At 61.0% G+C, this 26,576-nt stretch overlaps 2 protein-coding genes across 3 annotated transcripts; one reads left to right on the forward strand and one right to left on the reverse strand.

Annotated features, from left to right (window-relative positions):
- Positions 1–311: 311 nt before the first annotated feature.
- On the reverse strand, positions 312–3,535 carry RPS9 (ribosomal protein S9). 2 transcript variants are annotated; one of them, XM_054010186.1, is made up of 5 exons: positions 3,461–3,535; positions 2,629–2,745; positions 1,987–2,109; positions 1,659–1,845; positions 312–558 (listed from the first exon to the last, which is right to left on the reverse strand). In XM_054010186.1, exons 2-5 carry the CDS (start codon positions 2,723–2,725, stop codon positions 381–383), a joined length of 585 nt encoding a protein of 194 aa, XP_053866161.1. In that variant the 5' UTR covers positions 2,726–2,745; positions 3,461–3,535; the 3' UTR covers positions 312–380. The 2 variants fall into 2 exon arrangements, with proteins under 2 accessions (XP_053866161.1, XP_053866162.1); XM_054010187.1 differs by having other exon boundaries at positions 3,466–3,517.
- Positions 3,536–10,736: 7,201 nt separating this feature from the next.
- On the forward strand, positions 10,737–26,511 carry LOC128826720 (serine/threonine-protein kinase LMTK3-like). Its single transcript, XM_054010157.1, has 15 exons — positions 10,737–11,393; positions 13,469–13,602; positions 13,736–13,886; positions 15,316–15,392; positions 15,861–15,979; positions 16,720–16,807; positions 17,327–17,475; positions 17,794–17,878; positions 18,120–18,241; positions 18,583–18,732; positions 19,819–22,235; positions 23,055–23,377; positions 23,952–24,066; positions 24,395–24,628; positions 24,913–26,511. The coding sequence occupies exons 1-15, from the start codon at positions 11,306–11,308 to the stop codon at positions 24,927–24,929; spliced, it is 4,269 nt and encodes a 1,422-aa protein (XP_053866132.1). The 5' UTR covers positions 10,737–11,305; the 3' UTR covers positions 24,930–26,511.
- The last annotated feature ends 65 nt before the right edge of the window (positions 26,512–26,576 follow it).

The raw sequence follows: 26,576 nt of genomic DNA on the forward strand, positions 1-26,576 counted from the left end.
ACAGCAGGTCCACCCCGGTTTTATTTCCAAGGGCTGGTGCAGCCTCCAGGCTGGGGGAAGCGCAAGTCGCAGGCAGGACAGGGCTCATTTCCAGACACAGCGAGCTGGGGAACTACCTGCTGCAGTGTGCATGGCCCAGGAGACAGCTGCAAAGGGCCTCCCGCTCACAGCCCAGAGCACCCCCCTCTGGTGAAGCACAAGACTTGAGCATTTGCTGTCAGGCCAGGGTACAGCAGCCCTGATACACCAATGGTAGGACCCCACTAACAGGCCAATCCCCCAGGGGCGCCCAGTTCAGTTCCAGTACAAGCTCCACTCCAAACTGGTTTATTGAGAGATACAGTAGTGCAGGCTGCCCAGCAGGGGGAGCTGCCAGGCCTTTAATCCTCCTCTTCCTCATCCGCCCCGCCGGCGCCGCCCTGCCCCTTCTTGGCGTTCTTCCTCTTGACGCGGCCAGGCCGGCCGCCCCCGTAGGGCGAGCGCAGCGAGAAGTCGATGTGCTTCTGCGAGTCCAGGCGCACAATGAAGGACGGGATGTTCACGACCTGCTTCCGCACACTGGGGAAGGGGAGAGGGGTGAGGGCAGGCACGGGAAACCACCTACCCACAGTGCTCTGGGGCAACAGGACCCCGATCAGGATTTAACATGCAACCCCCGGGGCAGATGCCCCACCCCTTTGCCATCTTGTAGCTCCTCCCACAGACCCTCCCCAGGGCCAGCTGCACCTAGATACCAGGGTCCCCTCCAAGCCAGCTCCTGCTGGTACCAGGTGTGAAACCAGAGTCACCCAAAGAAAAGGGGTGACCTCTGGATTGATGCTAGGGCAGCAGAGATCAAAACCCAGCCCTGCCTCCATTGCAAAAGAGGAGCGAATCCAGATTGACACCAGGGGAGCCGAGATCAGAACCAGGTCCCACTGAACCAAGCTCCATTACAGCAGCCCTGGGATCCAATCCCCGTTCGCAGGCCCCTCCCAGTGTGGGGCAGGGAGCCGCCGGTGGCTCGTTACCTGTGCAGCAGCCCCGAGCGCAGGGGGCTGGTGGAACGGCCTTGGCCCTTCGCAAGGTGTGCGGCTCTGCCGTAGTGAACCTTGCCGAGACGGGCGGCCCTACCGCCCGCTAGCCGGCGCGCCGGCTTAGCCCGACTGGGGGGCTCCCCAGGCCCACTGGGCAGGGGGCTCCACGCGCCTCACAGGCTCATCCAGGAGGGCTACACAACACAGCAAGAGCAAGGCTTTAGGCATGGGGCGGGTAGGAGCAACGGCCAAACTCCCCACGTCCTTGGGATCAGCTTTGCCCTGTGTCTTCGGCGGGGTCAGTCACCGAGAACGGGGCCACTGACCTGCCTGCCACACGGCCCCTGCCCACGAACTCACCACCCGGGGGGAGCTACAGCCTCAGCGACCCAGCACGTACAGGGGACAGAGCCAATCACTGAACCCAGGAGTCCTGGCTCCCAGCTCCAACCCCTGCTGTAATCCACTGACCCCCCCCCCTCCCCTCTCCGAGGCAGGGAGAGAAACAAGGAATCCTGGCTCCCAGATCCCACCCCGTGTAACCCCACTAGACCCTCCTCCCCTCCCCGAGCCAGGGAGAGAACCCAGGAGTCCTGACACACACACACACACACACACACACACACACACACACACCCCTACCGGATGTGTCTCTGGCGGATCAGCACCCGGGCGTGGTGGATGGACTTGGCCAGGCCCAGCTTGAAGACCTGGGTCTGGAGGCGCCGCTCCAGAAAATCCTCGATCTTGAGGCCCAGGATATAATCCAGCTTCATCTTGCCCTCGTCCAGCACCCCGATGCGCACCAGCCGTCGCAGCAGGGCGTTGCCTGGGGGTGGGGTCGGTGAGACAGGGGGTTAGACCCAGGGACCCTGCCTCTTCCCCTCCCAACAACTTCAGACAGCTGCTGGGACCAGCTCCCAGCACCCCCCACCATGCCACCCCCACCCCCCACATCCTGCCCCCTTACCTTCAAAGAGGCGCTTAGGGTCTTTCTCGTCCAGCGTGAGCAGCTCACGGGCCGCCTTGCGGATCTTGGCCAGGGTGAACTTCACCCGCCAAACCTCACGTTTGTTCCGCAGCCCGTACTCGCCTGGGGAGGAGCAGGGCTGTTACCAACAGGGACAACAGGCAGCCACCTCTGGGGTGGGGCACAGGGGCTGGTTATATAGGTACCCCTCACCAGGCATTGAGATGCGGCCCCTCTGGGGTGGGGCACAGGGGCTGGTTATATAGGTACCCCTCACCAGGCATTGAGATGCGGCCCCTCTGGGGTGGGGCACGGCAGCTGGTTATATAGGGACCCCTCGCCCCATGCTGGGACGCGGTTCAGGACTGTATCCCACTGACTAGAGAGGCAGCAGGTTGAACATTGCCTGGACTAATGGAGTTAAATCTCCTAAAGATCAGAAAATAATTCTTGGGCCATTAATGCTGTGTAACAAAGCCAGCTGCATATGGTGGCACAGCACCCCCTAGTGCCAGCCCTGACTGCCAGGGAGAGTGCACCCTAGCGCCCCATAATGCTGCCCTAGGGCCAGCCCTGATTGCCAGGGGAGAGCACCCTTGACCCCCCCCCCCACTGAGCCCCCGCCCTGCCCCCCAAACTCACCAATGAGCTTCAGCTCCTGGTCGAGACGGGATTTCTCGAAGGGGCGCCGGGGGGTGACATAGGTCTTCCGGCACACCCAGCTCCTGGCAACGGGCATCCTGGCCGAGGCTGTGGGCTCTGGGGGGGAGAGACAGAGGGAATGAGCTAGGGAGAGACAGGACAATTCTGCTCCATCCCCACCCGTCCCCAACCAAAGCACATGGGGCCTTGATCCTCCAGCAGCCACCCCACGAACCCAGGGCGCAGCTTACCCCGGGGGGGGGGGGGGGGGCGGGCTGTGAACTTCTGTCACCCCATCCTCCCTGCCTAAGCCCCCAGGACCACCCCCCTGGTGGGTGCAGTGGGATCAGCCCACACACGCTAGGAGTCACTAGCGCTCAGAGGGGCTGTCTTTGCAGTGGGTCTGTACAGCGCCGAGCGCAGCAGTTACACAACCAACCCCCTGCGCGGTGCCACCGACCCAGAGCCGCGTGACAGGCAGACGGGGAAACTGAGGCACAGCGGGGGGGGGGGGGGGGGGGGCACTTGCCCGACCCCGCTGTAGCAGGCGGGAGACGAATCCCGTCCCCCAATACACGGGGCTGGAGGGGGGGGGCGGCTCCCGGGCCACGTGCTGTGCCCCCCCCCCGCAGCAACAGCGCGCGCGCCCCAGGCCCTAGCGCGCCGCCCGCCTCTGCGCATGCGCGCGCCCGCGGGGAGCCGCCCACCCCCATAGCCCCGCGCCCGAGCCGGCCCCGCGCGCCCTGCCTCTGCCGCGCGCTCGCCCGTCAGCCCCGCCCTCCCCCGCGGCCGTTCGATCCCCGGCCCGCGCGCGGCCCGGCTCTGCCCTCACCTCACCCGAACTGCCCCAGCGCTGGCGGTTGAAAAAAAAGAGAGCGAGGGACTCTGGGGCCGCCTTATATACGGCACAGGAACGGCTCCGCCCTCGGAAGCTTCAGCCAATGGCAGGGCGCCGCCGGGTCCCGCTGGCCAATGGAAGGGAGGCGCCTCGCGCCGCCCGCTGGCCCATGACTGAACGCTCCCGGGGTCATCGAGAGAGACGCCTAGAGCGTCGGACGCGCGTGGCAGAGTAGCCATCGCTGTGTGGGGGTGAACCCCCTTCCTATCCCAGTGGGGAAGCACCATTCTATTGGCACAGGGGCCCTGGCCATCACCAGTGGGGATAACTCACCCCCCCCCCCACCACACACACACACACACACACACACACACTGACATCTGTCCCCTTTCGCTGCCCAGCGTCCATTGCTGTAGGTCAATATAAATAAATAAATAAAGTTAATTAATGGAGATACCCCATTTCCTAGAACTGGAAGGGACCTTGAAAGGTCATCGAGTCCAGCCCCCTGCCTTCACTAGCAGGGCCAAGTACTGATTTTTGCCCCAGATCCCTAAGTGGCCCCCTCAAGGATTGAACTCACAACCCTGGGTTTAGCAGGCCAATGCTCAAACCACCGAGCTATCCCTCCCCGATCTGTCCAGTCTCGGTGTCTCTGCTGTTTGCTTGCCCCCTAACGTCAGTCTCCAGGTGCCGTTTCCACTGGGGCTGGCTCCAGTGTGTCGTTCCTCCGGGTCCGATCCAGGCTTCGCAGGGCTGTTATTGCTAATATTTGTGTGTCAGTGACAAAGCCCGCGCGGTGCTAGGTCCTTTCCGGACAGTCGAGGAGAGACGGGAAGTCACAGTCAAAGGACACGCAGACAGACAGACAGGTAGTTGAGGGCGAAGGGGGAAACAATGTGGATCTTGTACAAGTCAGTACAGCGGAAAAGGCATTGCAGTAATACTGCTTGTTACTATTGTGTGTGTTATAGCGGCGTCAGGCGCTGCACAGATGAAGATGTAGACAGTCCTTGCCCAGGCTGAGATCAGGGCCCTGTCGTGCTGGGCGCTGCACAGACCCAGTGAGAGACAGGGCCTGCCCACCTGAGATCAGGGCCCTGTCGTACCGGGCACTACACAGTTCCAGTGGGAGACAGGCCCTGCCCAGCGGAGATCAGGGGCCAATTGTGCCAGGCGCTGCATAGACACAGCGACAGACAGTCCCTGTCCAGCTGAGATCCCTGCCCTGTTGTGCCGGGGGAAACAGAGGCAAGAGCAGGGAATAGATCCCATGACTCCTATCCCAAGCCAGTTCCCTGGCCAGCAGAGCAGCGCTTCCCCGACTTTTCACTGAGGCAACCCATCTAGAATCTCCCTGCAACCCACCGGTGGGTCGGGACCCCTTGTTTGGGTAACGATTCCCTAGATAATGCAGCCTCTATATGGCCCGTGCATCTCTCCCCAGACTGGACCTAGTCCTGCTTCCCATGAAACCCACAGGAGTTTTGCTCTTGAATTCAGTGGGAGCAGGGTGAGACCTCGCAAACCAGAGCGCGACCAGGTCTCCGGCTGGCATAAATCGGCCTAGCTCCAGAGAAGTCACCGGCTGGAGAACTGACCCATCAGTGGGTGTTTCCCCGCTGATTTCAGTGGGCATTGCATGGGGACCTTGGTTGAATTAATTGGTGCTCGGCGCACGCAGGGCACTCTGATCCCTGCAGGAAGTGAAGTGGAGTCGATGGAGCAGTACCAGGGGTGGGATGAGTCCGGGCTGGTTTATTTTAATTGCCAACCGACCATGGGCTGTAGATAGTAGACTTGCTCCATCCACTACAAGCCACAGCCGGTGGGAGGCCAGGGTGCCTGGCATCACGTGGGAGGTGCCCAGCGTGCGGTGGGGACCCTGGGACAGCCACCCTTGGGGTGGGATTGAGATCAACTTCCAAAGAAAACGTTGGAAGCTGTTGAGTGTGTGATAAAAGGCAGAGAGGGGTTGCAAACACCGGATCCCTCCCACCCCCCCATCTCACGCCAAACTTTTTGCAGGGTTTGTGTCTGTCTTAGGGAAGTTTAGGAGGAAAAAGAAGCAGGAGGAAAAAGGCAGCAGAAAGGTGGAGAGAGAGGGACCATCTCAGTGGAAACAGACAGCGGAACTGGAGTGGAGAGAATAATGTTAACGAATCCGCCGCCCCAGGCCTGAGTCTGATTGCGTGGACTTTATACTGGTCTAGCTGAGATCAGAACCCAGCCCTGCCCCCATTGCAATGAGGGGTGACTCTGGATTGACCCCAGGGGGCTGAGTTCAGAACCGAGCCCTGACCCCAATGCAGTCAGGGGTGACTAGTCTGAAAGGCCATGCGTCTGTGGCCCCTTGAGGTCTGGCCAGTTCCCCTTGGCCTGCTCCCCCATCCCAGACACAGCCATGGCTGGCAGTCCAGGCTCAGCCGGTAGCCAGTAAATCTCCCTTTTCATTGGACACTTTCACAGGGGAAGCCGTAAAGTGCCCAGCCGCCGCAAATGGCGGAGAATTAAGCTGTTGATTTATTGGGTGTTTTTCTCCTATCCTGGTGTTTGTGTGAGAAGCCGACTGTGCTGAACTCCCAGCCTCCCTGCTCTAACCACTAGACACCCCTCCCCTCCCAGAGCCAGGGAGAGAACCCATGAGTCCTGGCTCCAAGCACCCTGCTCTAACCACTAGACCCCCCTCCCCTCCCCTCCCCTCCCCTCCCAGAGCTGGGGAGAGAACCCAGGAATCCTGGCTCCCAACCCCCCTGCTCTAACCACTAGACCCCACTCCCCTCCCAGAGCCAGGAGTGGAGTGAGATGCAGACAGGCAGTAGCAGGTGGTATTTGTCTGTGGGCAGTCAGTGTGGAGGAGTGTCTATGTATGTTGGGGGATGTTTGTTTGTGGCAGCTGTTTTCTTCATGTGCACCTGGGGTGAGGGAGGCGGGTTTGTGTGTCTCCTACATGTGTGGGAATGTTTGTGGCTCTGTGTGTGGGCATCTCTGTGACTGTGTGCGCTCGGGTCTGCGGGGTGCATCTGTGTGTGTTTGGGTGTGTCTCTGGGTGTGTATTTGGGGTGTAGGTCCATGCATACACGTGTGTGTGTGTGTGTTTTGGTTGTGCATGTGTACATGAGTATGTGGGGTTGTGTGTGTCTGGGTGTTTGGGATTATGAGTTGGTGTGTGTGTGTTTGGGATTGTATGTGTGTGTGAATGTGAATGTGTGGGGTTGTATCTGTATCTTTGTGTTTGGGGTTGTATGTGTCTGTGTTTGGGGTTGTTTCTATATTTCTGTGTGTTTGGGGTTGTGTGTCTGTGTGGTTGGTTGGGGATGTGTGTCTGTGTGGTTGGGGTGGGTGTCTGTGTGGTTGGGGTTGTGTGTCTCTTTGTAGTTGGGGATGTGTGTGTCTAGACTGTGTGTGTGCGCGAGTCTGTCTGTGACAATGATGACATCACATTCCTCTCATCTCCCTCCCCCCCACCCCCGCCGCTCCCCATCTCTCCAATTCAGCTCCCCGGGGTGTCTCAGCTCAGCGATCCCCTGGGGTGGCACCCTGAGGGGCTGAGCAGTGGGGCTGCAGGTTCTGTGCTACCCTTGCAACATCATGGGGAGGGGGGCTGTGATAGGGGCCAGGGGGGCAAAGTGGGACCCTAGCAGAGGGGGGCTGTGGAGGGGAGGAGGGCTGTGGGGTGGAGGGGGATCCCAGCGGGGGGGAGGGGGCTGGGAGGGGAGGATCCCATCAGGGAAGGCTGTGGGATGGAGGGGTGGGTGGATCCCAGCGGGGGGGGGGCTGTGAGGGGATCAGGATCCCAATGGGGGGGACTGTGGGGTGAGGGGGGATCCCAGCATAGGGGTGCTGGTGCACGAGAGGTTTCTGCTCAAATTCGGCGCTGGTTCCCTGTGTGGGGTGGGAGGGGGTTTCCACTGCATCCGACACAACCTGCGCCCCCCACCACAGTGACTACTGGCCTGGGACTCCGCCCTTGCCTGGCTCAGATTAAATAAAGTCCCCCCTTCACCGTCTTTTTGTTGCACTAAGTCGCCGCTGTCCGGCCGCCCAGCTCTGAAGGCAGCGCAGAAGTAAGGGTGGCAATACCGCGACCCCCAACCTTGTGATCCCCCCATGACCCCTTTTTGACTCAGGCCCCGCAGTTGGAGAAATGTTGGTCTCCCCCATTAAATCTGTATAGCATAGGGCAATATACCGATTTCACGGGGGAGACCAGAGTTCACGGTCCGTGCCACGTTTTTCACGGTGGTGAATTTGGTAGGGCCCTATCGATTGAGCACTGTCCTCCTTGGGGTCCAGCTGCGGTCGCACCAAGGCCAAACCTAGAGGTGAAATAAACTCTTTGAGATCTGGCCTTACCCCTTTGGGCCGTAGTGCCCGTGTGGTCAGCTGATTCTCCAACGCGACCCCAGATCTTTTCCGGACGCCACGTCCTGGCACCGAGCCCCCACCCAGCCCAAAAGCACGGGCCTTGGTTCCTTGTTCCTGGGTGGAGGACTTGCCCCCAGCGAGCCTGGTCGCTCTGTCTCAATTTACCGCAGCCCCCATCAGCGGGTCGTTAGTGTTATCGGCGCGGGGTGCTCTGTTTGCTCCCGGGTCATTGATAATAAAAATGGCCAAGAACCCGAACCTGGTGCCCCCAACCCCCATCCCAGAAACACACCCGCTTGAGGAGGGTGCCTGTTTTCAGGGGCATTTGGAGGCCTCTCCGCTAGCTAGTGTGATATACTGTGTGTGTGTTTGTGGGTATGACACTGTGTGTGACACTGTGTGTGTGTGTGTGTGTGTGTGTGTGTGTGTGTGTGTGTGTGTGTGTGTGTGTGTTAGACTGGGTGTGTGTGAGAAAGCGAGACTGTGTGTCTGGGTATGTGAAACTTCACGTGTGTGTGTGTGAGAGAGAGACTGGGTATGTGAAACTGCGTGTGTGTGATTAATTATGTTTGTGTGACACTGCACATGTGATTCGGTGCGTGTGTGTGTGTGTGTTAGACTGGGTGTGTGTGTGAAAGAGAGAGAGACTATATCTGGGTATGTGAAACTTTGCGTGTGTGTGTAACTGTGTGTGTGTGAGAGAGAGAGAGAGAGATTGTGTCTGGGTATGTGAAACTGCGTGTGTGTGACACTATGACAGTGTGACTGTGTGTGACTGATTATGTTTGTGTGACACTGTGTGCACATGTGACTGTGTGTGTGTGTGTGAAGGAGAGAGAGACTGTGTCTGGGTATGTGTGACAATACCTGTGTGTGTCTATGTATGACACTGTGTGCATGACTGTGTGTGTGTGTGTGAGAGAGAGAGAGAGAGTGTCCAGGTATGTGAAACTCTGTGACTGCATGTGACGCTGTGTGTGTGCATGAGGAACTGTGAGTCTGGATTTGTGAGATTCTGTGTGTGACTGTGTGTGTGACAGTGCCTTTGTGTGTGTGTCCATGTGTGACATTGTGTGTGTAACTGTGTTTGTGTGACACTGTGTGCGCCTGGGTATGTGAGACTGTGTCTTTGTGTGAGTGTGTATGTGTTGTGTGTGTGACTGTGTGTCCGTGTGTGACAATGTGTGTGTGTCCAGGTACGCGATACTGTGGGTGGCTGTGTTTGCATGATATTGTGTGTCTGGGTACATGCTACTGTGTATGAAACTGTGTGTGTGGGAAACTGAGGATGTCTGTGACACTGTGTGTGTCTGTGCACGTGGCATTGTGTGTAATTGTGTACTTAGGTTGTAATTTCTTTAGGGCACATGCCGGCATTTCGGTCTATGGATCTATACAGCACCCCGCACAATGGGGTCTGGTCCCTGCCTGGGGCCGCTGGACAAGACTGCAACAAAAACAATAAATATGTGTTTTTGTGACGTACACACACACCTCACTGTATTCCTGTGTGTGAGACATGTGTATGTGATAAACTGTGTGTGAGACCTCACGGGCACATGTGGCAGCATGGGTTTGTGTGGGAGCCATTGTGAGTGTGTAGGAGACATGGTGTTGTGACATTCTGTGTGCAGGAGACAGTCTTTGTGTGTGATGCTCTGTGTGTATAGGAGACATCACATGGACATGTCTGCGTGTGAGAGTGTCAGTGTGTGTATGAGCTGCGTGTGTGACACTCTGTGTGTGTATGACCTAAGTGTGCGTAACAGTCAGTGAGTGTATGAGCCGTGTGTGTGACACTGTCAGGGTGTGTACGAGCTGTGTGTGTGACACTCTCATTGTATGAGCTGTGTGTGTATGTGACACTGTCGGGATGTGTACAAGCTGGATGTGTGACACTGTCAGTGTGTGTATGAGCTGCGTGTGTATGTGTGACAGTCAGTATATGTGCAAGCTTTGTGTGTGTGTGACACTGTCAGTGTGTGTGTGAGCCGCATATGTGTGACAGTCAGTATGTGTGCAAGTCATGTGTGTGTGTGTGTGTGACAAGGTATGTATGAGCTGTGTGTGTGCCAGCCATGTGTGTGTGACACTGTCAGTGTATGTGCAAGCCGTGTGTGTGTGTATGAAACTGTCAGTGTGTGTATGAGCCATGTGTGTACCTGACACTGTCAGGGTGTGTGTGAGCCATGTGGGTATGTGACAGTCAGTGTGCGTACGAGCTGTGTGTGTGCAAGCCATGTGTGTATCTGACACTGTCAGGGTGTGTGCGAGCCATGTGGGTATGTGACAGTCAGTGTGCGTATGAGCTGTGTGTGCGAGCTGTGTGTGTATGTGACACTGTCAGGGTGTGTGCAAGCTGTGTGTGTGATAGTCAGGGTGTGTGTGAGCCATGTGTGTATGTGACACTGTCAGGGTGTGTGCGAGCCATTTGTGTGTGCGTGTGTCCCATTGTGTATGTGACACTGTGCGTGTTTGCGCATGACACCTCTACCCAGCCCTTTTTCCCCACCTTGGCTTGGGGAATCCCCTGGCAGCTCCCCCCACACCCTGCACCCCCAAACTCCACCCTCTCCCCAAAATCCTCCCCCCACACACACACACACCCTCCCTCCCCATCCCTCTCCCACAGTGCCCTACTGCTGTTGAGGCTGGTACCAGGGAGAAGGTAACCATGGAGACGCTCCCCCCCTCCATCTCCTGCATCTCTCCGCCCTCCCCCTCTCCCTTCCTCTCTCCTTTCTTTGGGCTTCTGGCCCTGACGGACAGCTCCCGGGCCCAATCCGCGAGCCCGGCGGCGGGGCGGGGGGGTGTCTGTCCGAGGGGGTGGGTCTTGTCTCCATCAATTCCAGCAGCCGAGCTCCCCAGCCAGGCGGATGCCGAAACCAGCCAGCCTCCCATTGGATTTGATCCTCCTTTTCTTCTCCCCTTCCCCCCCTTCCACTTCCCCGCCCCCCCCCACCTCTGGCAAAGTGGGGGGGAAACCCAGACGTCTGCCCGGATCTCCCCCCCCAGTCTTCCTTTCCACCCTGCATCCCACCCTCCCCAATTCTCCTCCTCCCCCCGTCTATTGTTGGCATGGGCATAACCCGCGTCTGATCCGTTCTCTTGCTTGGCCCCTGCCAGCCCTCCGCTGGGCGGATTGGCCCCTTCCCTCCTTCCCCTTGGGGCCCTGAGGCGGAGGAAGGAAGGAAGATGCTTCGGGATGAAAAGCAGGTAGCAGCCGAGGCCAGGCCGGCCCATCTTCCCGGCGATGCGAAGCCGGGGTGCCCTCCGGCCCGGGTCCCCCTCGCCCCTTCGGATGCGTGAAAGCCACCGGGTGTGCCCCCCCTGTCCCGCGCACCTGCCCCGTTTCAGGTGGCGTGGCCCGTGCCTGGCTTCCCTCCCCCGGGTCCCCCCTGCTCCCCCCCCGGACCTAGGCCGTCTCCCTGCCGGTGGCCCCCGCCGATCGATGCCCGCCGAGCCCCGACAATGCTAAGGCAGGGGCCCGTCGTCCTGCTGGCCGCCTCCATGTCGTATTTCAACCCGGACAGAGCGTTAGCAGCGCCGCTGGAGAACGGTGAGCACCACCCGGGCCTGGACGGCCTCTCTGGAGTCTGGGCACGTGGAGGGGACAGGCCTCCTGGCGGATCCCCCCCTCCGATCCTTCCACTTCTCCATCCCTCCTCTGCTTCCTTCATCCCTTCCGTCACTGTAACCGGCTTACCGTTCCTCCTCAATCCCTTCCTTCGCTCTAACCTGCTTTTCATTCCTCCTTCATCTCTTCCTTCGCTCCCTCCCTCTGCCATCCCCTTCCTCCTCCATCCCTCACCGTCCCTTTCCTCCATCCTCTGTCCCCTTCCTCCTCCATCCCTTCCTTCGCTCCCTCCCTCCGCTGTCCCCTTCCTCCTCCATCCCTTCCTTCGCTCCCTCCCTCCGCTGTCCCCTTCCTCCTCCATCCCTTCCTTCGCTCCCTTCATCCGCCGTACTTCCTCCATCCCTTCCTTCGTTCCCTCCCTCCACTGTCCCCTTCCTCCTTCATCCCTTCCTTCGCTTCCTCCCTCCGCCGTCCCCTTCTTCCTTCATCCCTTCCTTCACTCCCTCCCTCCGCTGTCCCCTTCCTCCTCCATCCCTTCCTTCGCTTCCTCCCTCCGCCGTCCCCTTCTTCCTTCATCCCTTCCTTCGCTCCCTCCATCCGCCATACTTCCTCCATCCCTTCCTTCGTTCCCTCCATCTGCCGTCCCCTTCCTCCTTCATCCCTCCACCATCCTCTTCCTCCTTCATCCCTTCCTCCTTCATCTCTCCACCATCCCCTTCCTCCTTCATCCCTTCCTTCGCTCCCTTCCTCCACCGTCCCCTTCTTCCTCCATCCCTTCCTTCATTCCCTCCATCCACCGTCCCCTTCCTCCTTCATCCCTCCACCGTCCCCTTCCTCCTTCATCCCTTCCTTCGCTCCCTTCCTCCGCCATCCCCTTCCTCCTTCATCCCTCTGCCATCCCCTTCCTCCTCCATCCCTTCCTTCGCTCCCTCCCTCCGCTGTCCCCTTCCTCCTTCATCCCTTCCTTTGCTCCCTCCCTCCGCCGTCCCCTTCTTCCTTCATCCCTTCCTTCACTCCCTCCATCCTCCGTCCCCTTCCTCCTCCATCCCTTCCTTCGCTCCCTCCATCCACTGTCCCCTTCCTCCTCCATCCCTTCCTTCGCTCCCTCCATCCACTGTCCCCTTCCTCCTCCATCCCTTCCTTCGCTCCCTCCATGCTGTGTCCCATTTCTCCTTCCTTAGCTCTATTCCACCTGCTTTCCACCCCTCCATTGGGCACCACCTGTTTGTGTGCCCTTCCCTTCTGCCGAAACCAACCCTGTCACTTCGAGTGTCGTTTGGGGAGTTGGGTCGGGATGGGGGTTTTCCTCCCCCACAGCTGGGTTGTAAGTTTCTCTCCTTAGGTGGCCGGGCCTGTCCCCTCCACACAGCGGATTAGTCAGTCCCGGGCTAGTGACATGTGTTGTGTGGCTGCAGGAGGGTGGGGGATGGGGTGTTGGGAGTTGGGGCGCTGGGGAGGGGCGCTATGAGTTTTAGGGGGAGGGGAGAGGTCCACATTTCTGGTGGCTGGGCCTGTTGGGCCACTGATCCATGGAGCCCTGGCATGACTAGAGTTTGTGGGGCTTGGGTCTGGTTCCCAGCAAGTTGGTTGAGGGGACGGTCTGGGTCCAGTCCCCGGAGCAGATGTTTGGGGGCGGTTCTGGGCCAAGTTTCAGGAGAGGTAATGGGGTGCAACAGCTGTCGGCTTGATGCCCGGTGGGTGAGTTGCAGGCAGTGTCTCGGCCTGGTTACTAGTGGGGCAGTTGGGGGTCAAAGCTCAATTCCTACTCAGTGATTTGGGGAGGGGTCTTGGCCCAGTTCCTGATGGGTGAATTCAGAGGAGTCCCCAAATCGTGCATTTGCCACAAATTACCATTTCAATTGGGGCTGGGCCTTATTTGCCCTATAATGCCCAGAACTGGTCGCTGTTCCGATGGGGTTTTCCTCACAGAGCTCAATCAAGATAGTCATCTCAGCACCACACAAGGGATCCCTATATAACCAACCCCCATGCCCTGCCCCAGAGGGGCTGCATCTCAGTGCTGAGCGGGTTCTTACTCTCATTTCTCTCTCCCCTAGATGGTCTGTCCCAAGGCCGGTTCCCTCTTGCCCCCCCGTATGCCGTGGTCTTGATCTCCTGTTCGGGTCTCCTGGCCTTCATCTTCCTCCTCCTCACCTGCCTGTGCTGCAAACGAGGCGATGTCGGCTTCAAGGTGAGAGGCGGCTGGGGAGGAGCACGGCTGGGTGTTTGGATTTGTGGTTCCCAGGCCATATGCCTAGAGAGACAGAGACCCTAGAATGGATATCCCAGGTCCTCATGCATCCCTGTCCGTCTGCGCCCTGCAGGAGTTCGAGAACCCAGATGGGGAGGAGTATTCGGGGGAATACACGCCACCTGCTGAGGAGACCTCATCATCCCAGTCCATCCCAGACGTCTACATCCTGCCACTCTCTGAGGTCTCGCTCCCGACTCCCAGCCAGCAGATGCCCAAGACAGGTAGGGGACATGCTTGTCTCCCAACTGGGTGTGACACATGCCCGGACTGTGGGGATGGGGTGGATTGGAAAACCAGATTCTCGGTTATCCAGTGGGAATGGGCTATGTTAGATTGGTTCTAGGCTAGTCAATGGGGACTGGGTGGCTCTGGTTCTTGGTTAGTCAACGGACAAGGGGAAGTTCTGGTTCTAGACTAGTCTATGTAGGCAGGGAGGCTCTGGTTCTAGGCTAGTCAGTGGGATTGGTGGTACTGGTTCTAAGCTAGTCCGTGGGGAGGCACTGGTTCTAGACTACTCAACTGGGATGTAGTGACTCTTGTTTTAGGTAGTTGACAAGGATGAGAAAGCTCTGGTTCTAGGCTAATCAACATGGAAGAGGTGATTCTGGTCAATGGAGATGGACGGACTCTGTTTCCAGGCTAGCCAGTGGGGATGGCGTGACTCTGGAAATAAGGTTATAAGCTACCCAGTGAGAGTCGAGAGACTATTTGTAGACCCACCACTGTGGATAAAATTACTCTAGAAATCAGGATCTAGATCAGCCACTGATGATTTATTAGGTCAAAACTAGACCAGACAAAGGAGCTGAAATGGCTGCAGCCTTGAACTAGCATCTGAGACACAATGACATTAGATACCACACTCAGGATCAGCAGATAGGGCAAAAGACCACAGAACCATGTTCTAGACTACCCAATGAGAATGCAGAGATTCTGGTAACCACATTCAACACTAACCAATGAAGATTCAGAGACTGGAGGTTGGGATCTAGAGTAGCCAGTGTAGATGCAGCAAATCAAGAAATCGGGTTCTAGACTAACCAATGAGGCAGCAGTGACACTATAAAGCAGGCTTAGACTAACCAGATGCTGGAAAGTGGGTCTAGACTAATGATGTTCTAGCTTAGTTATCCTGGATGCAGACACTCTGGAAATCTCTTAATACACAAGTAATATTCTAGACTAACTAGCTCTGGACACAGTGTTCTAGATTAGTCTATGACACTAGGGTTTCATTAGAAAAAAATGTTCTGAGGCGCAATGACTCTTGCAACCCGACTCTAAACCATTAAGGTTCTAGAGGAGCAAATGCAGATGAAGCCACTCTAGAATGCACGTTCTAGACTAGCGATTGAGGTGTCTGTTCCATTAGAAGCCATGTTCTAGATGACCCAAAGGGGGTGCAGTTACTCTGGGAACATGGTTCTAGATTAGCCAGTGATTCTGGAAGCCACATTGTGAATGAGCTGATGGCCCAGCTTCCTGGGGGGGCCTGAAGGAGTATCGCGACCTCCTGGTCCCAACCCCTTTCCTGCTGGGAGGAGGGATAGGATGAAGGTGGGTAGGGAGCCATCACGGGAGCTCCCTTCTCCCTGGTGGAGCCGCTGGCAGGGTTCAACCCCCTCCTCACCCTCCTGTGTCCCCTTCCAGACCTAGTGAAGCATCTGGGCTTGAGCCGGCAGCACCTCAGCTACCTGCAGGAGATCGGGAACGGCTGGTTTGGGAAGGTGAGTGCGTCTCCCCTGCCACTTCGCTATCTGCCGCCCCGGCCTCTATAGATGTCACATCCAGGGAGTGCCTGCTCCCACCCGTCCCCAGAGCAGGGACTGGCTGGCTCATGGGGGCAGGGAATGGGGCATGGGCCTTTCCCTTCTAGGAGGCGCCGGCTCCCATCCGGCCCCAGGGCAGGGACTGGCTGGCTCAGGGGAATGGGGAAGGCGGCAAAGGGCCTTTCCCCTCTAGTGACAGAGAGCTGTTCTCATCTGACACCCCAATTTGTGGCCCCCGTGTGAAACAAGTTTGCTGGGTCTCTGCAGCCCCCGTGCCAGAGAGGTCGAGGACTGGAGGGGCTTTAGAGACTGCACTCCAATCTGCCCTCTGACGGGGGGTCCCCAGCACAGGTGGAGGCATGGGGGGAGGATGGGGACCCATTGGGGCACAGACCCTGCGGTATGGCTGTCAGCTCTGTCTCCTAGGTGATCCTGGGGGAGGTCTTCTCAGACTTCACCCCAGCCCAGGTGGTGGTGAAGGAGCTCCGGGTCAGCGCCGGACCCCTGGAGCAGAGGAAGTTCCTGTCGGAGGCTCAGCCCTATCGGTAATTAGGGGATGGGGGCGCCCCAGAAGTGCATCTCAGCATACCCAGCCCCCATGCCCCACCCCAGAGGTGGCTGCATCTGAGCACCAGGCGAGGAGTCCCCGTATATCCAGCCCTCGTGCCCCACCCCAGAATCAGCCGCATCTCAGCATCCTTAAAGCACAAAGATAAGAGGAGGAAACACAGTGGCGTGAAAGCAGCCCACGGTGGTCCTGCTTAGACCCAGATGTACTGAGATTGTGGGTGGGGCTTGCCACACCCGTGTTTAAAGCCACAGGGTCGAGATAAAAGTCCCACAGCTAAAAATCACGCCCCCACCCCCACCCCGCCTGACCCCTCCTTCCCCAGCCCAGCAGTACGGGAAGATCTGGGAAGGGACTGAGGCCGGATGGGATTTGGGGGATCTAGTCACTGGGATCGTCCCCCGCTCCTCTCCGCTGAGGATCTCACAGCGTCTTCCAGCCATTCGGGAAACTTCCTGCCGCTTGCGGAAAGGGCAGGAGCCTCCCCCCGCCAACGTTGCGGAGGGGGAAATCGAGGCACACAGGGGTGGGGTTTGCCCAGACCAAGTCATTTTCAGAGCTGCCGAGAGAACCCAGGAGTCCTGGCTCCCAGCCCCCTCCCCACTCTAACCACCACATAGAATGCTGGGATAGAACCCAGGCGTCCGGGTGCTGCTGTGGCCATGAGGAATGACAGTGCTTTCTCTCTCTCTCCTTCGCCCGCCCCCCGCTTTGAAGAAGCCTTCAGCACCCCAACATCCTGCAGTGTCTGGGGCTGTGCACGGAGACCATCCCCTTCTTGCTCATCATGGAGTTCTGCCAGCTGGTGAGCGCGGGCGGGGGCTGCCGTGGGGAGGGGGGGGGAGCGCTGCCCCCTAGTGGCTGGGCTCAGAACTGCTCTGTGTGTGTGTGTGTCCTGCTGCTCCCTGGTGGTTGGGTTTAGAACTGCTGTGTGTGTGTGTGTGTGTGTGTGTGTGTGTGTGTGTGTGTGTGTGTGTGTGTGTGTGTGTGTGTGTGTGTGTGTGTGTGTGTGTGTGTGTGTGTCCTGCTGCCCCCTGATGGCTGGGATCAGAATTCCCCACTGTGTGTGTGTCCGAGAAGGAGAGTGTGCCCTCTCCTGAGAGCAGCGCACACTGCCGACCTGTGTGTCATAGCCCCATAATGCCGGAAGCTGGGTGGGGAGTCTCCACTCCACCAGCTGCCGTGGCTGGTGCTAATGAAGCTGGGGGCTCCGACGTTGCTCCCGATTGCTGGAGGGGTACAGTGGCCCCTGCGGGGTCCCCGGTGCCCCCATCCGTGCCCCGGCCTGCCTGACCTCCCCCCCATCCCTCCCCCGTCGCCCCAGGGCGACTTGAAGCGCTACCTGCGAGCCCAGTGCCAGGCAGACGGGCTGACCCCCGACCTGCTGACCCGCGACCTCGGCACGCTGCAGCGCATGGCCTATGAGCTCACCCTCGGGCTGCTGCACCTGCACAAGAACAACTACATCCACAGGTGAGTGCCCGGACGCCTGGGTTCTCTCCCGGCCGCGGGAGGGGAGGGGATTCGGGGGGTTAGAGCCAGGAGGGGGGGCTGGGTGCCAGGACTCCTGGGTTCTATCCCACCTCCCCTAGGGGAGGCGGATCTAGTGGTTAGAGCAGGGAGGACTGGGGGCCAGGACTCCTGGGTTCTTGCCCACCTCTGGAAGGGGAGGGGGATGGCGGGGTTAGAGCGGGGGGTGTCTGGGAGGCAGAGCTCTCCCCAGGGCAGGTGGGACACAGACGGGGTGTCCCATGGGGATGCTGACTGGGGTCTCCCCACGTTCCCCCACAGCGACCTGGCCCTGAGGAATTGTCTGCTGACCTCCGACCTCACCGTCCGTGTCGGCGACTATGGCCTCTCGCACAACAACTACAAGGTGAGAGCCCTGGGGTGGCGGTGGGGCATGGGGCCTTTCCCCTCTAGGGGGCATCAGCTCCCACCCGGCCCCAGGGCAGGGACTGGCTGGCTCTGGGGACGGGGAATGGGACACGGGGCCTTTCCCCTCTAGGGGGCGCTGGCTCCCATCCGGCCCCAGGGCAGGGACTGGCTGGCTCTGGGGACTCGGGGGCGGGGCGGGGGGGTTTCCTGCCCAGTGCTGACCCCTCCTCCCCACGCAGGAGGATTATTACATCACCCCCGACCGGCTGTGGATACCGCTGCGCTGGGTGGCGCCGGAGCTGCTGGACGAAGTTCACGGGACGCTCTTGGTGGTGGATCAGAGCAAGGAGAGCAACGTCTGGTGAGTCCCGCACTGTGTCCTGGTGCCTTCTGCACCCTGCTAAGCCCCCGGGGCAGCTGGGACCGCCCCCAGCCTCAGGGGGAAGCTTTGGGGGGATCGCTGTCCCAGAGCTACCTGTTCTACATGGCTGTTAACCAGTCCCCCCACCCACGCCAGATGGGCCGCGTCCCAGCATCGGGCGAGGAGTCCCCATATACCCAGCCCCACCCCAGAGGTGGCTGCATCTCAGTGCCGGGGGAGGGGTCCCCATATACCCAGCCCCCGCGCCCCACCCCAGAGCTGCTGCATCTCAGGGCCGGGCAAGGGTCCCTGCACTCACCACGTAACCCTGCTCTGCCCAGGTCCCTGGGGGTGACGATGTGGGAGCTGTTTGAATTCGGCAGCCAGCCCTACCGGCACCTATCGGACGAGGAGGTTCTCGCCTTCGTCATCAAAGAGCAGCAGATGAAGCTGGCCAAGCCACGTCTGAAGCTGCCTTACTCTGACTACTGGTGAGTGCTGGGTCCCTGCCCCACAGCTGCCCCACCTCCCCGGCAGGTCCCAGTGGGGAGCTGGCTGGCCACGACCCTAGCCTGGTACAGCCCCTCCGTAGGGCTGAGGACCACCGGACTCGGTGTGCGCCTGACGGGCTCTTCCATCGCTGACAGCGGCAGGTGGTTCCTGGCTGGGCTGTCACTGGGGCCCGTCACTGCTCCTTTTCTCCCATTCGTCTTGTCCTGCTTTGCTCTGTGTCTCTGGCTGTTCTCTTCTGACCGTTCTTCTTTCTCTCTGACTGTTGTTTTCCAACTGGTCCTCTGCCTCCCTCTCGCTGAGTGTTTTTTTCTGACTGTTCTTCCGTTTCCGACTGTTTTTCTGTCTCTACGGATGTTATTTTCTACTTTTCTTGGGGGGTTTTCTGGCTGTTCTTCTGTCTCTGGCTGTTTTTTCCCCTCTTGCTCTTTCTGACTTCTGTTTCTCCAGCTGATGCTTCTGACTGTTCTTCTCTGTCTCTTTGGCTGTTATTTTTGGACTGTTTTTTCTGTCTCTCTTGATTTTTTCTGTCTTCTGTCACCAACTGGTCTTCTGTCTCTACAGCTGTTATTTTCTTACTGTTCTTCTGCCTCTCTGTCCAGCTGTTCTCGCTGGCTGTTATTTCCTGACTGTTTTCTCTCTCTCCAGCAGTTCTTCTGTCTCTCTCTGAAAGGCTGTTTTTTCCCCCCTGACTGTTCGTCTGTCTCTCTCTGAGTTTTTTTCTGGATGTTCTTCTGCCTCTTTCTGACAGTTCTTCTGTATCTTTGGCTGTTACTTTCTGACTGTTCTGTCTGTTTACCGATTGTTCTGTCTCTTTCTGGCAGTTGTTTTCAGATTGTTCTTTCACCTCTCTCCAGCTGTTTCTCTGTCTCTCCGGCTGTTGTTTTCTGCTGGTCCTTCTGTGTCTCTCTGGCTGTTCTTCAGTCTCTACTGCTGCCTTATTCCCGAATCTTGTCTCTATCTCTCTGGTGGTTATTCCACCTCTCCAGCTGTTCTTTTTCCAACTGTTGTTCTCTGACTGTTCTGTCCCTCCCTGCCCTGACCGCCCCCTCTCCCTCCCATTGCAGGTACGAGGTGATGCAGTCGTGCTGGCTGCCGGCGCCACAGCGCCCCACACTGGAGGAGCTGCACCTGCAGCTGACCTACCTGCTGACGGAGCGCTGCCACGCGCAGGCGGAGGAAAGTTTTGAGTGGCGCTGGAACGCCCTGAAGCCCAAGCGCTCGCCGGCCGCCTCCCCCCCACGCCGGCGCCGCTCGGAGGAGATCTCGGCCTACCCGCTGCTGGATGGCTTCCAGGGGGCCGATCTGGACGACGTCCTCACCGTCACCGAGAGCAGCCGGGGGCTCAACTTCGAGTACATGTGGGAGAAGGCCCGGCTGGGGCGCTGGAAGGCCGGCCCGGCCCCCGGGGCCACCCCCTCCAGCAACGGCGGCCTGGCCGTGCCCGGCGCCAACCCCTTCTACGAGGCGCCAACACGGCAGAGCCTGGAGACGCCCAGCGTGGTCCCAGTGATTAGCGCCCGCAGCCCCTCGGTCAGCAGCGAGTACTACATCCGTCTGGAGGAGCACGGCGAGGGGGAAGGGCCCGAGGGCACCGTCGGCACCCCCAGCCCCGTCTACGAGCGCCAATATGGGGTGCCCGGCTCCCCGCCGGAGCCCCTCTTCCCTTCCGACTGGGACCCCATCGAAGAGGTCCGGGGCAGCCCCCCGCCCCCGGCCCACCACCACCTCCCCCACCTCCTGCCGGAGGGGCCGGCCAGCTGGGCCCCCGGTGCCACCAACCCCTTTATCTCGGTGTCCCGGGAGCCGGCCCGGCGCAGCGCCAACCCCTTCCGGGCTGAGATCCAGGAGACCTCGCTGACGGATCCGGCGCCAGGGGGCATCTTCCTGGGGGAGTCCCTGCTCCACGTGTACCAGGAGCTGGAGGAGCAGCAGCGTGGCTGGGACTGCGAGGGGCTGGAGGAGCGGGGGGCCGGGGAGACGCTGGCGGGGGACCCCTCGGAGTTCCGCCCCTCGCCCCCCTGGGACCGGGAGCCCTCCCTGATGGAGGAGCAGAGCTCGGCCGGCAGCACAGACGGGGAGGACGCCAGCAGCGGCGGGGACGGGCGCCGCAACCCCCTGCTCTGCCCGCTCTGCAGCCGGGGCGGGCGCTGCCGCTGCGCCCCGGGCCGGGGGGAGGTTGTGAGTGGCTGGAGCAACCACGCCCCCATCCCCCGGCCCCACCGCGACAGCTACGGCACCGAGGACGACTCCTCCCTCAAGGTGGAGCGGGGCTCCCTATCCGACTGCCCCATCCTGTTGGGAGAGGGCCCCCCCGGGGCTGGAGAGGGCGGGGCCGGGCCGCTCGCCCCACCCCCTTTGGCCGGGGTGCCGCCCCCTCCCTCGGCGTTCTACGACCCACTGATGGGCACGGCCGTGGTGAGCTACGAACTCCAGGACTACCCCAAGCGGGGGGTGGCCGGGCGGCCGCCGGGCTCGCCCTTCCCTGGCCTGACCGCCGCCTGCTGCAGCGTTATCGTGCCGGTGGAGATCCCGCCCCTGGCCACGCTGGCGGAGAGCGCCGACGAGGAGACCATCGCCATCGTGCCCGAGGCCGCAGACGGCTTCGCGGCCAGGCCGGAGATTGGCCCAGCCCCAGTGGGCCGGCGGAGGGGCCCGCTGGACTCCGGGGACTCGCTGGACCTCCCCTCCAACACCAGCTCCTCTGAGGGCTGCAGCCCGGCCTCCCGCTTCTCCTCGCCGGGCCAGAAGTTCCCCGACAGCGGCTACGAGACGGAGAGCACCTTCTCCCCGGAGCTCCTTGTCCGGGAGCCCGAGGAGGAAGAGGATGGGGAGCTGCCTGGGCAAGGGGATGCTGCCCAGCTGCCCCCCACGCCCATCTCAGAGTCCACCAGCGACCTGACACTGTCGGAGGAGACGCCAGGGGCCGAGGAGGAAGCGGGCACGGGGCGGGGGCTGGCCACGACCCACCGGGACTCGGCCTATTTTTCGGACGGCGAGGCGGAGGGGGGTCGGGGGGAGGAGGAGGAGCCGGCGGCGGGGCAGGGCGGGGGGCAGCCGGCGCCAGCCAAGTTGGAGGCCGGCTTCGTGGTGCAGGTGTCCAAGGAGCAGCTGCTGGTGTCGCTGCGGGAGAACATCACCCGCAACCTGCTCTGCAACCACCGGGACCTGGGGACCCTGGCGTCCGGGGCCCCAGCTGCCAAGGAGGAGGCCGTGATCCGGCTCTGGGCCCTGGAGCCCGAGGGGGCCCGGGGCGCTGGAGACGAGCAGGACGGGGGCGGCGGGGAGGTGGCAGATGGGCCGCCCCAGGAAGAGGAGGAGGGGGCAGAGAGCGAGGAAGGGCAGCTGGACGGCCAGGGGGTGCCAGAGCCGAGCGGGGAGGCCCCTGTCCCCAGCCCCGAGGGGGTCAACCCAGCCTCTGAACAGCCGCAGCCCCACCTGGACTTCAGCACGGCAGGGAGCCCAGGCAGCGAGGACATCAAAGGTAGGGAGATGCCAGGGGTCGGGGGTGCCATCAGAGGGAGGGGGCAGGGACCGTCTGGGGGGAGGGGGAGCCGTCTGGGGAAGAGTTGGGGACCATCTGGCGAGAGGAGGGGCTGTCGGAAGGACAGGAGAGGGATCGTCCAGGGGGAGGGGTACCCTCTGCGGGACAGAGGAAGGGACATGTGGGGGGATGGACAGAGGGATTGATGGAGGACTGGGGGTGGATGGACTGAGGATGGGGGGGCAGTGGGGACAGTGGCAGGGATGGATGGAGGATGGGGGTGGGGACGGATGGAGGCCAGGAGGTGGGGGGGATGGATGGAGGGATGGATGGAGAACTGGGGATGTGGGGGGATGGACAGAGGACTGGGGGTGGATGGACAGAGGATAGGGGGGTGGTGGGGACAGTGGCAGGGATGGATGGAGGATGGGGGAGGCCAGGAGGTGGAGGGGATGGATGGAGGGACGGATGGAGACCGGGAGGTGTGCGTGTGGGGGGGTGGACGGAGGGATGGATGGAGGACTGGGGATGTGGGGGGATGGACAGAGGACTGGGGGTGGGTGGACAGAGGATAGGGGGGTGGCGGGGACAGTGGCAGGGATGCATGGAGCATGTGGGTGGGGACGGATGGAGGCCGGGAGATGGGGGGGATGGATGGACAGAGGATGGGGGGGAGACGGGGACGGCGGCAGGGATGGGGGACAGGGGTGCTCAGCCCCTCTGACCCTTGAACTTTCACCTCCACCCTTCTCTCCCTTTGCCTCTCTACCCTGACCTTTGCCCCCCCATTCTCTCCCCCTGTCCCGTCCCCGCCTGCAGCCAAGGTCTCGCGCCTGTCGCTGGCGCTGCCCCCGCTGAGCCTGCAGCCCTTCACCGGCCCGGGGGGGCGGAAGGGCTGTGGGGGGCTGGCGCCGGAGGAGGAAGGGGCCGGGCGGGGGGCGCCGGGGCCGGGCGAGGAGGAGGAGGATGAGGAGGCACCGGGTGTCGGGGGCGTCCCCATTGTGGTCAGCGACTCGGATGATGGGCGCAACCTGCGCGGGCTGCTCAAGTCCCCGCGCTCGGCCGAGGAGGCTGCCGAGCTGGACCGGAAACGCAAGATGGTGTCCTTCTTCGACGACGTTACCGTCTACCTCTTCGACCAGGTGAGGGCGGGGCCTGGGGCGGGGCCTGCGGGATGGGGGCGGGGCCTGAGGGATGGGTCAAGGCCCAGGAACGGGGAATGGAAACGTAAGATGGTGTCCTTCTTCAACGACGTTACCGTCTACCACTTCGACCAGGTGAGGGCGGGGCCTGGGGCGGGGCCTGCGGGATGGGGGCGGGGCCTGAGGGATGGGTCAAGGCCCAGGAACGGGGAATGGAAACGTAAGATGGTGTCCTTCAACGACGTTACCGTCTACCACTTCGACCAGGTGAGGGCGGGGCCTGGGGGATGGGGCGGGCACCAGGGGACAGGGGGTGGACCAGAACCGCAAGGTCTTGTCCTTGTTTGATGGCGTCACCGTCTACCTCTTTGAACAGGTGAGGGTGGGGACTGGGGGACAAGGGCGGGGCCTGGAGGATGGAGGGCGGGGCCAAGAGAGCAGGGGGTGGAGTCTGGTGTAGGAAGGCGGGGACAAAGAATAGGGAGGAACCCAGGGTGTGGGGGTGATGGGAAGGGGGTGGGGCCAGGCCAGGGGGGCGGAGCCAACACACTAATTCTCCCCCATCTGCTCCTAGGAGACGCCTACCAACGAGCTGAGCTCGCAGAGCGGCCCAGAGGGCGAGGGCGGCACCACCCAGGACCCCGCGGGGCAGCCTGCCCTCGAGGCCTTCCCACCCGCCGACGGATTCAGTGAGCCCCACACCACGGGGGGTGGGCAGGGCCAAGCCATCACCAATTATTTCATGGGCTCGTTTGCATATTTTAAAATGCTGCTCGTTTGCATACACCATAAACAGCAGCTGCTGGTCGATGCCCCCTTGCCATGGTGCCCCAAGGTGGGGGGAGGAGGGAGCTGAGCCAGAGGGAGGTGGGGGCTCAAGAGGAGATGGGAGGGGCTAGATACAAGCCAGATATCCCCAGGGGACGGGGGCGTTGGCTGTGCCGACCAGTGGGGGAAGGGGCATTGGCAGTGGGGTGGGGCTGGCCACGCCCCCTCTCACCCTCCCCCTGCCCCCAGGTGGCAGCTTCGAATGGGACGACGACTTCCCACTGATGGCCCAGAACCCGTCCTTCGTCTCAATGGTGACGGACCCCAGCTCGGGGGCCCCCCCAACGCCGCCCCCCGCGCTGCTCCCAGCCAAGGGGGCGGAGCCCAGCCTGATGGACGCCCTGCGCTTCTCCCGCTTCACCGTCTCCCCCGCCCTCGAGCCCCACCTGGCCGCCCGCGAGACCGAGCTGGTGCCAACATCCAGTGAGTGAGACGGGAGACCAGGGTGATGGGCCCTGATCCGGGGGCAGGGAGGAGGCAGGATACCAGGGTAGATGGGCCCATGGGGTTGATCTGGGGGCAGGGAGGAGGCAGGATACCAGGGTGATGGGCCCATGGAGCTGATCTGGGGGCAGGGAGGAGGCAGGACACCAGGGTAGATGGGCCCATGGGGTTGATCTGGGGGCAGGGGACTGGGGTGATGGGTCCATGGGGCTGATCCAGGTCTTTTTGCTCTGTCCTTCTGCTCCTCTCTCCTTCTCTTCCAGACCCCATTGAGAACTGAGGCGGGGACCTGCCCCCAGCAATCAGGGACTCCACAGGATGGCGCTGGGCCATTGCCCCCCCCCCGCACCCTCACCCCCTGGCCTGACTGAGAGACGCATGCGCCAGGCGTGTTCTGGGGGACACAGAGACTCCTTTTTGGCGCCCGGCCGGAGGGGGGCAGCCTGACCAGTGTTTTGGGGATCCCTCCCCCCCGAGCGTCCCCACAAGGACTCGCTTCTCTGGACAATTTTTTTACAGTGACTCAGCTGATGGGGGCAGCCCGGCTGCTGAATGTACCCCCCCCCGTGCCCCTCTCTGCCCCCTTCCCCCCACGCGGGAGTTTGCTGTCAAAACTGTCTTGTGCCAAATCCAACCTCAAGGGGCAGCGAGCTATGTATCGGGATGGGGGGCTGGGATTGGTCCCCCTACCGGTTTAACTCTGTGTCTCAAACAAAGGGGGGGAACACCCTGTAACTCATCAGCAATGGGGGCCCCCCCCGCTGTGGAATGTAGGCCCCAAAGCTGCCACCCGCTTCCCCCTCTTGGCACCAGACGCCGCCTGATGGATGGACAGATGGAGAAGGGGGGGGCGTTATACAGACACCTTTGTGGCCCCCCCCAGGATGTGCACTGAGGATGGAGCCCCCACCACCTGCAGCTGGCGATCAGCTGGGGCCCCGGGATTCAGCAGGGAGGGGGAATGAAGGTGGGGGGGGGGGACAGGAAGAAGGTTTGTCTAAAAGGTCTGACGCTCACTGGTTGGTACTGGGGGCCGAGCGGAGACCCTGGGCTGGGGCAGGCGGCTGCTGGGTTATTACCGGCACTAGAGGGGGGCATCACTAGTTTATACTGGGAACCTGATGGAGTCGGGGGGGGGGGGGTTACAGAGCCTGTTGCAGGGGAGGGTCACTGGGTGTATTTTCTAGTCCTGGGGGCCCACCCCCTGCCTTTGGCCCATTGGGGTTGCATGGGGTTAAGCAAGGGGCCTTTCCCCTCTAGGGATCACCAGCTCCCATCCGGGCCCAGGGTGAGGGACTGGCTCGCTCAGTGGGGCAGGGAATGGAACGTAGGGGGCCCATCTACCCAGTATCCTGCCCCCTCCCTCCCAGATCAGACCCATGGGTCCCTCTACCCTGGTGTCCCGCCCCCTTGCCCAGCCCTATCTAGCCTGTGTCAGAAGTGGGCCTGGATTTCACCGGCATCCTCCAGCACACGTTTCTGGATCAGTTTGTCATTAAGGGGGGGGGGGGAATCCACCTGCCCCCCCCCAAGAACCAAGCCCCTCCCCCCCAGGCAGCTGCCAAACAAGGCCAGGTCTGTAAATACGTGGGCACGGGGAGACGTCTGGCGTCTCGCCCGGCGCCACCTTCGGCCTGCTCCTGATTTGCCAAAATGAACAAAGAGATTAAAAAAGAGTGAATATTAAAATGCAAGTGTCTTCTACCCGCGAGCCAGCGAGTCATGGGGGACACATGGATGGCGGTGGGGTTTGGGGGAGCGAGGTGTGTGGTGGGGGAGGATGTGGGGCGACGGATGGAGGGGTCGAGTGCTGCGTTGTATGGGCTAGCAGGATGGAGCGGGTACGTGGGGGGAGGTGTGGGGTACATGGGGGGGATGGCTGGAAGGATGCATGCAGGGACAAACAGAGCAGGTAGAAGGGACGAGA

Source organism: Malaclemys terrapin, chromosome 20 (assembly GCF_027887155.1).
Source record: "Malaclemys terrapin pileata isolate rMalTer1 chromosome 20, rMalTer1.hap1, whole genome shotgun sequence".
NCBI classification, from domain to species: Eukaryota; Metazoa; Chordata; order Testudines; family Emydidae; genus Malaclemys; species Malaclemys terrapin.

Bases quoted from the DNA above. Each gene is read 5' to 3' on its own strand.
- RPS9 (XM_054010186.1), bottom strand. From the start codon at position 2,725: ATGCCCGTTGCCAGGAGCTGGGTGTGCCGGAAGACCTATGTCACCCCC. The intron at 1,846-1,986 runs GTAAGGGGGCAG...CCCCACCCCCAG, and splicing joins CCCTAAGCGCCTCTTTGAAG to GCAACGCCCTGCTGCGACGG. The intron at 559-1,658 runs GTAGGGGTGTGT...CCCCTTCCCCAG, and splicing joins ATCCGCCAGAGACACATCCG to TGTGCGGAAGCAGGTCGTGA.
- LOC128826720 (XM_054010157.1), top strand. From the start codon at position 11,306: ATGCTAAGGCAGGGGCCCGTCGTCCTGCTGGCCGCCTCCATGTCGTAT. The intron at 15,980-16,719 runs GTAATTAGGGGA...CCCGCTTTGAAG, and splicing joins TCGGAGGCTCAGCCCTATCG to AAGCCTTCAGCACCCCAACA. The intron at 18,242-18,582 runs GTGAGTCCCGCA...TGCTCTGCCCAG, and splicing joins AGCAAGGAGAGCAACGTCTG to GTCCCTGGGGGTGACGATGT.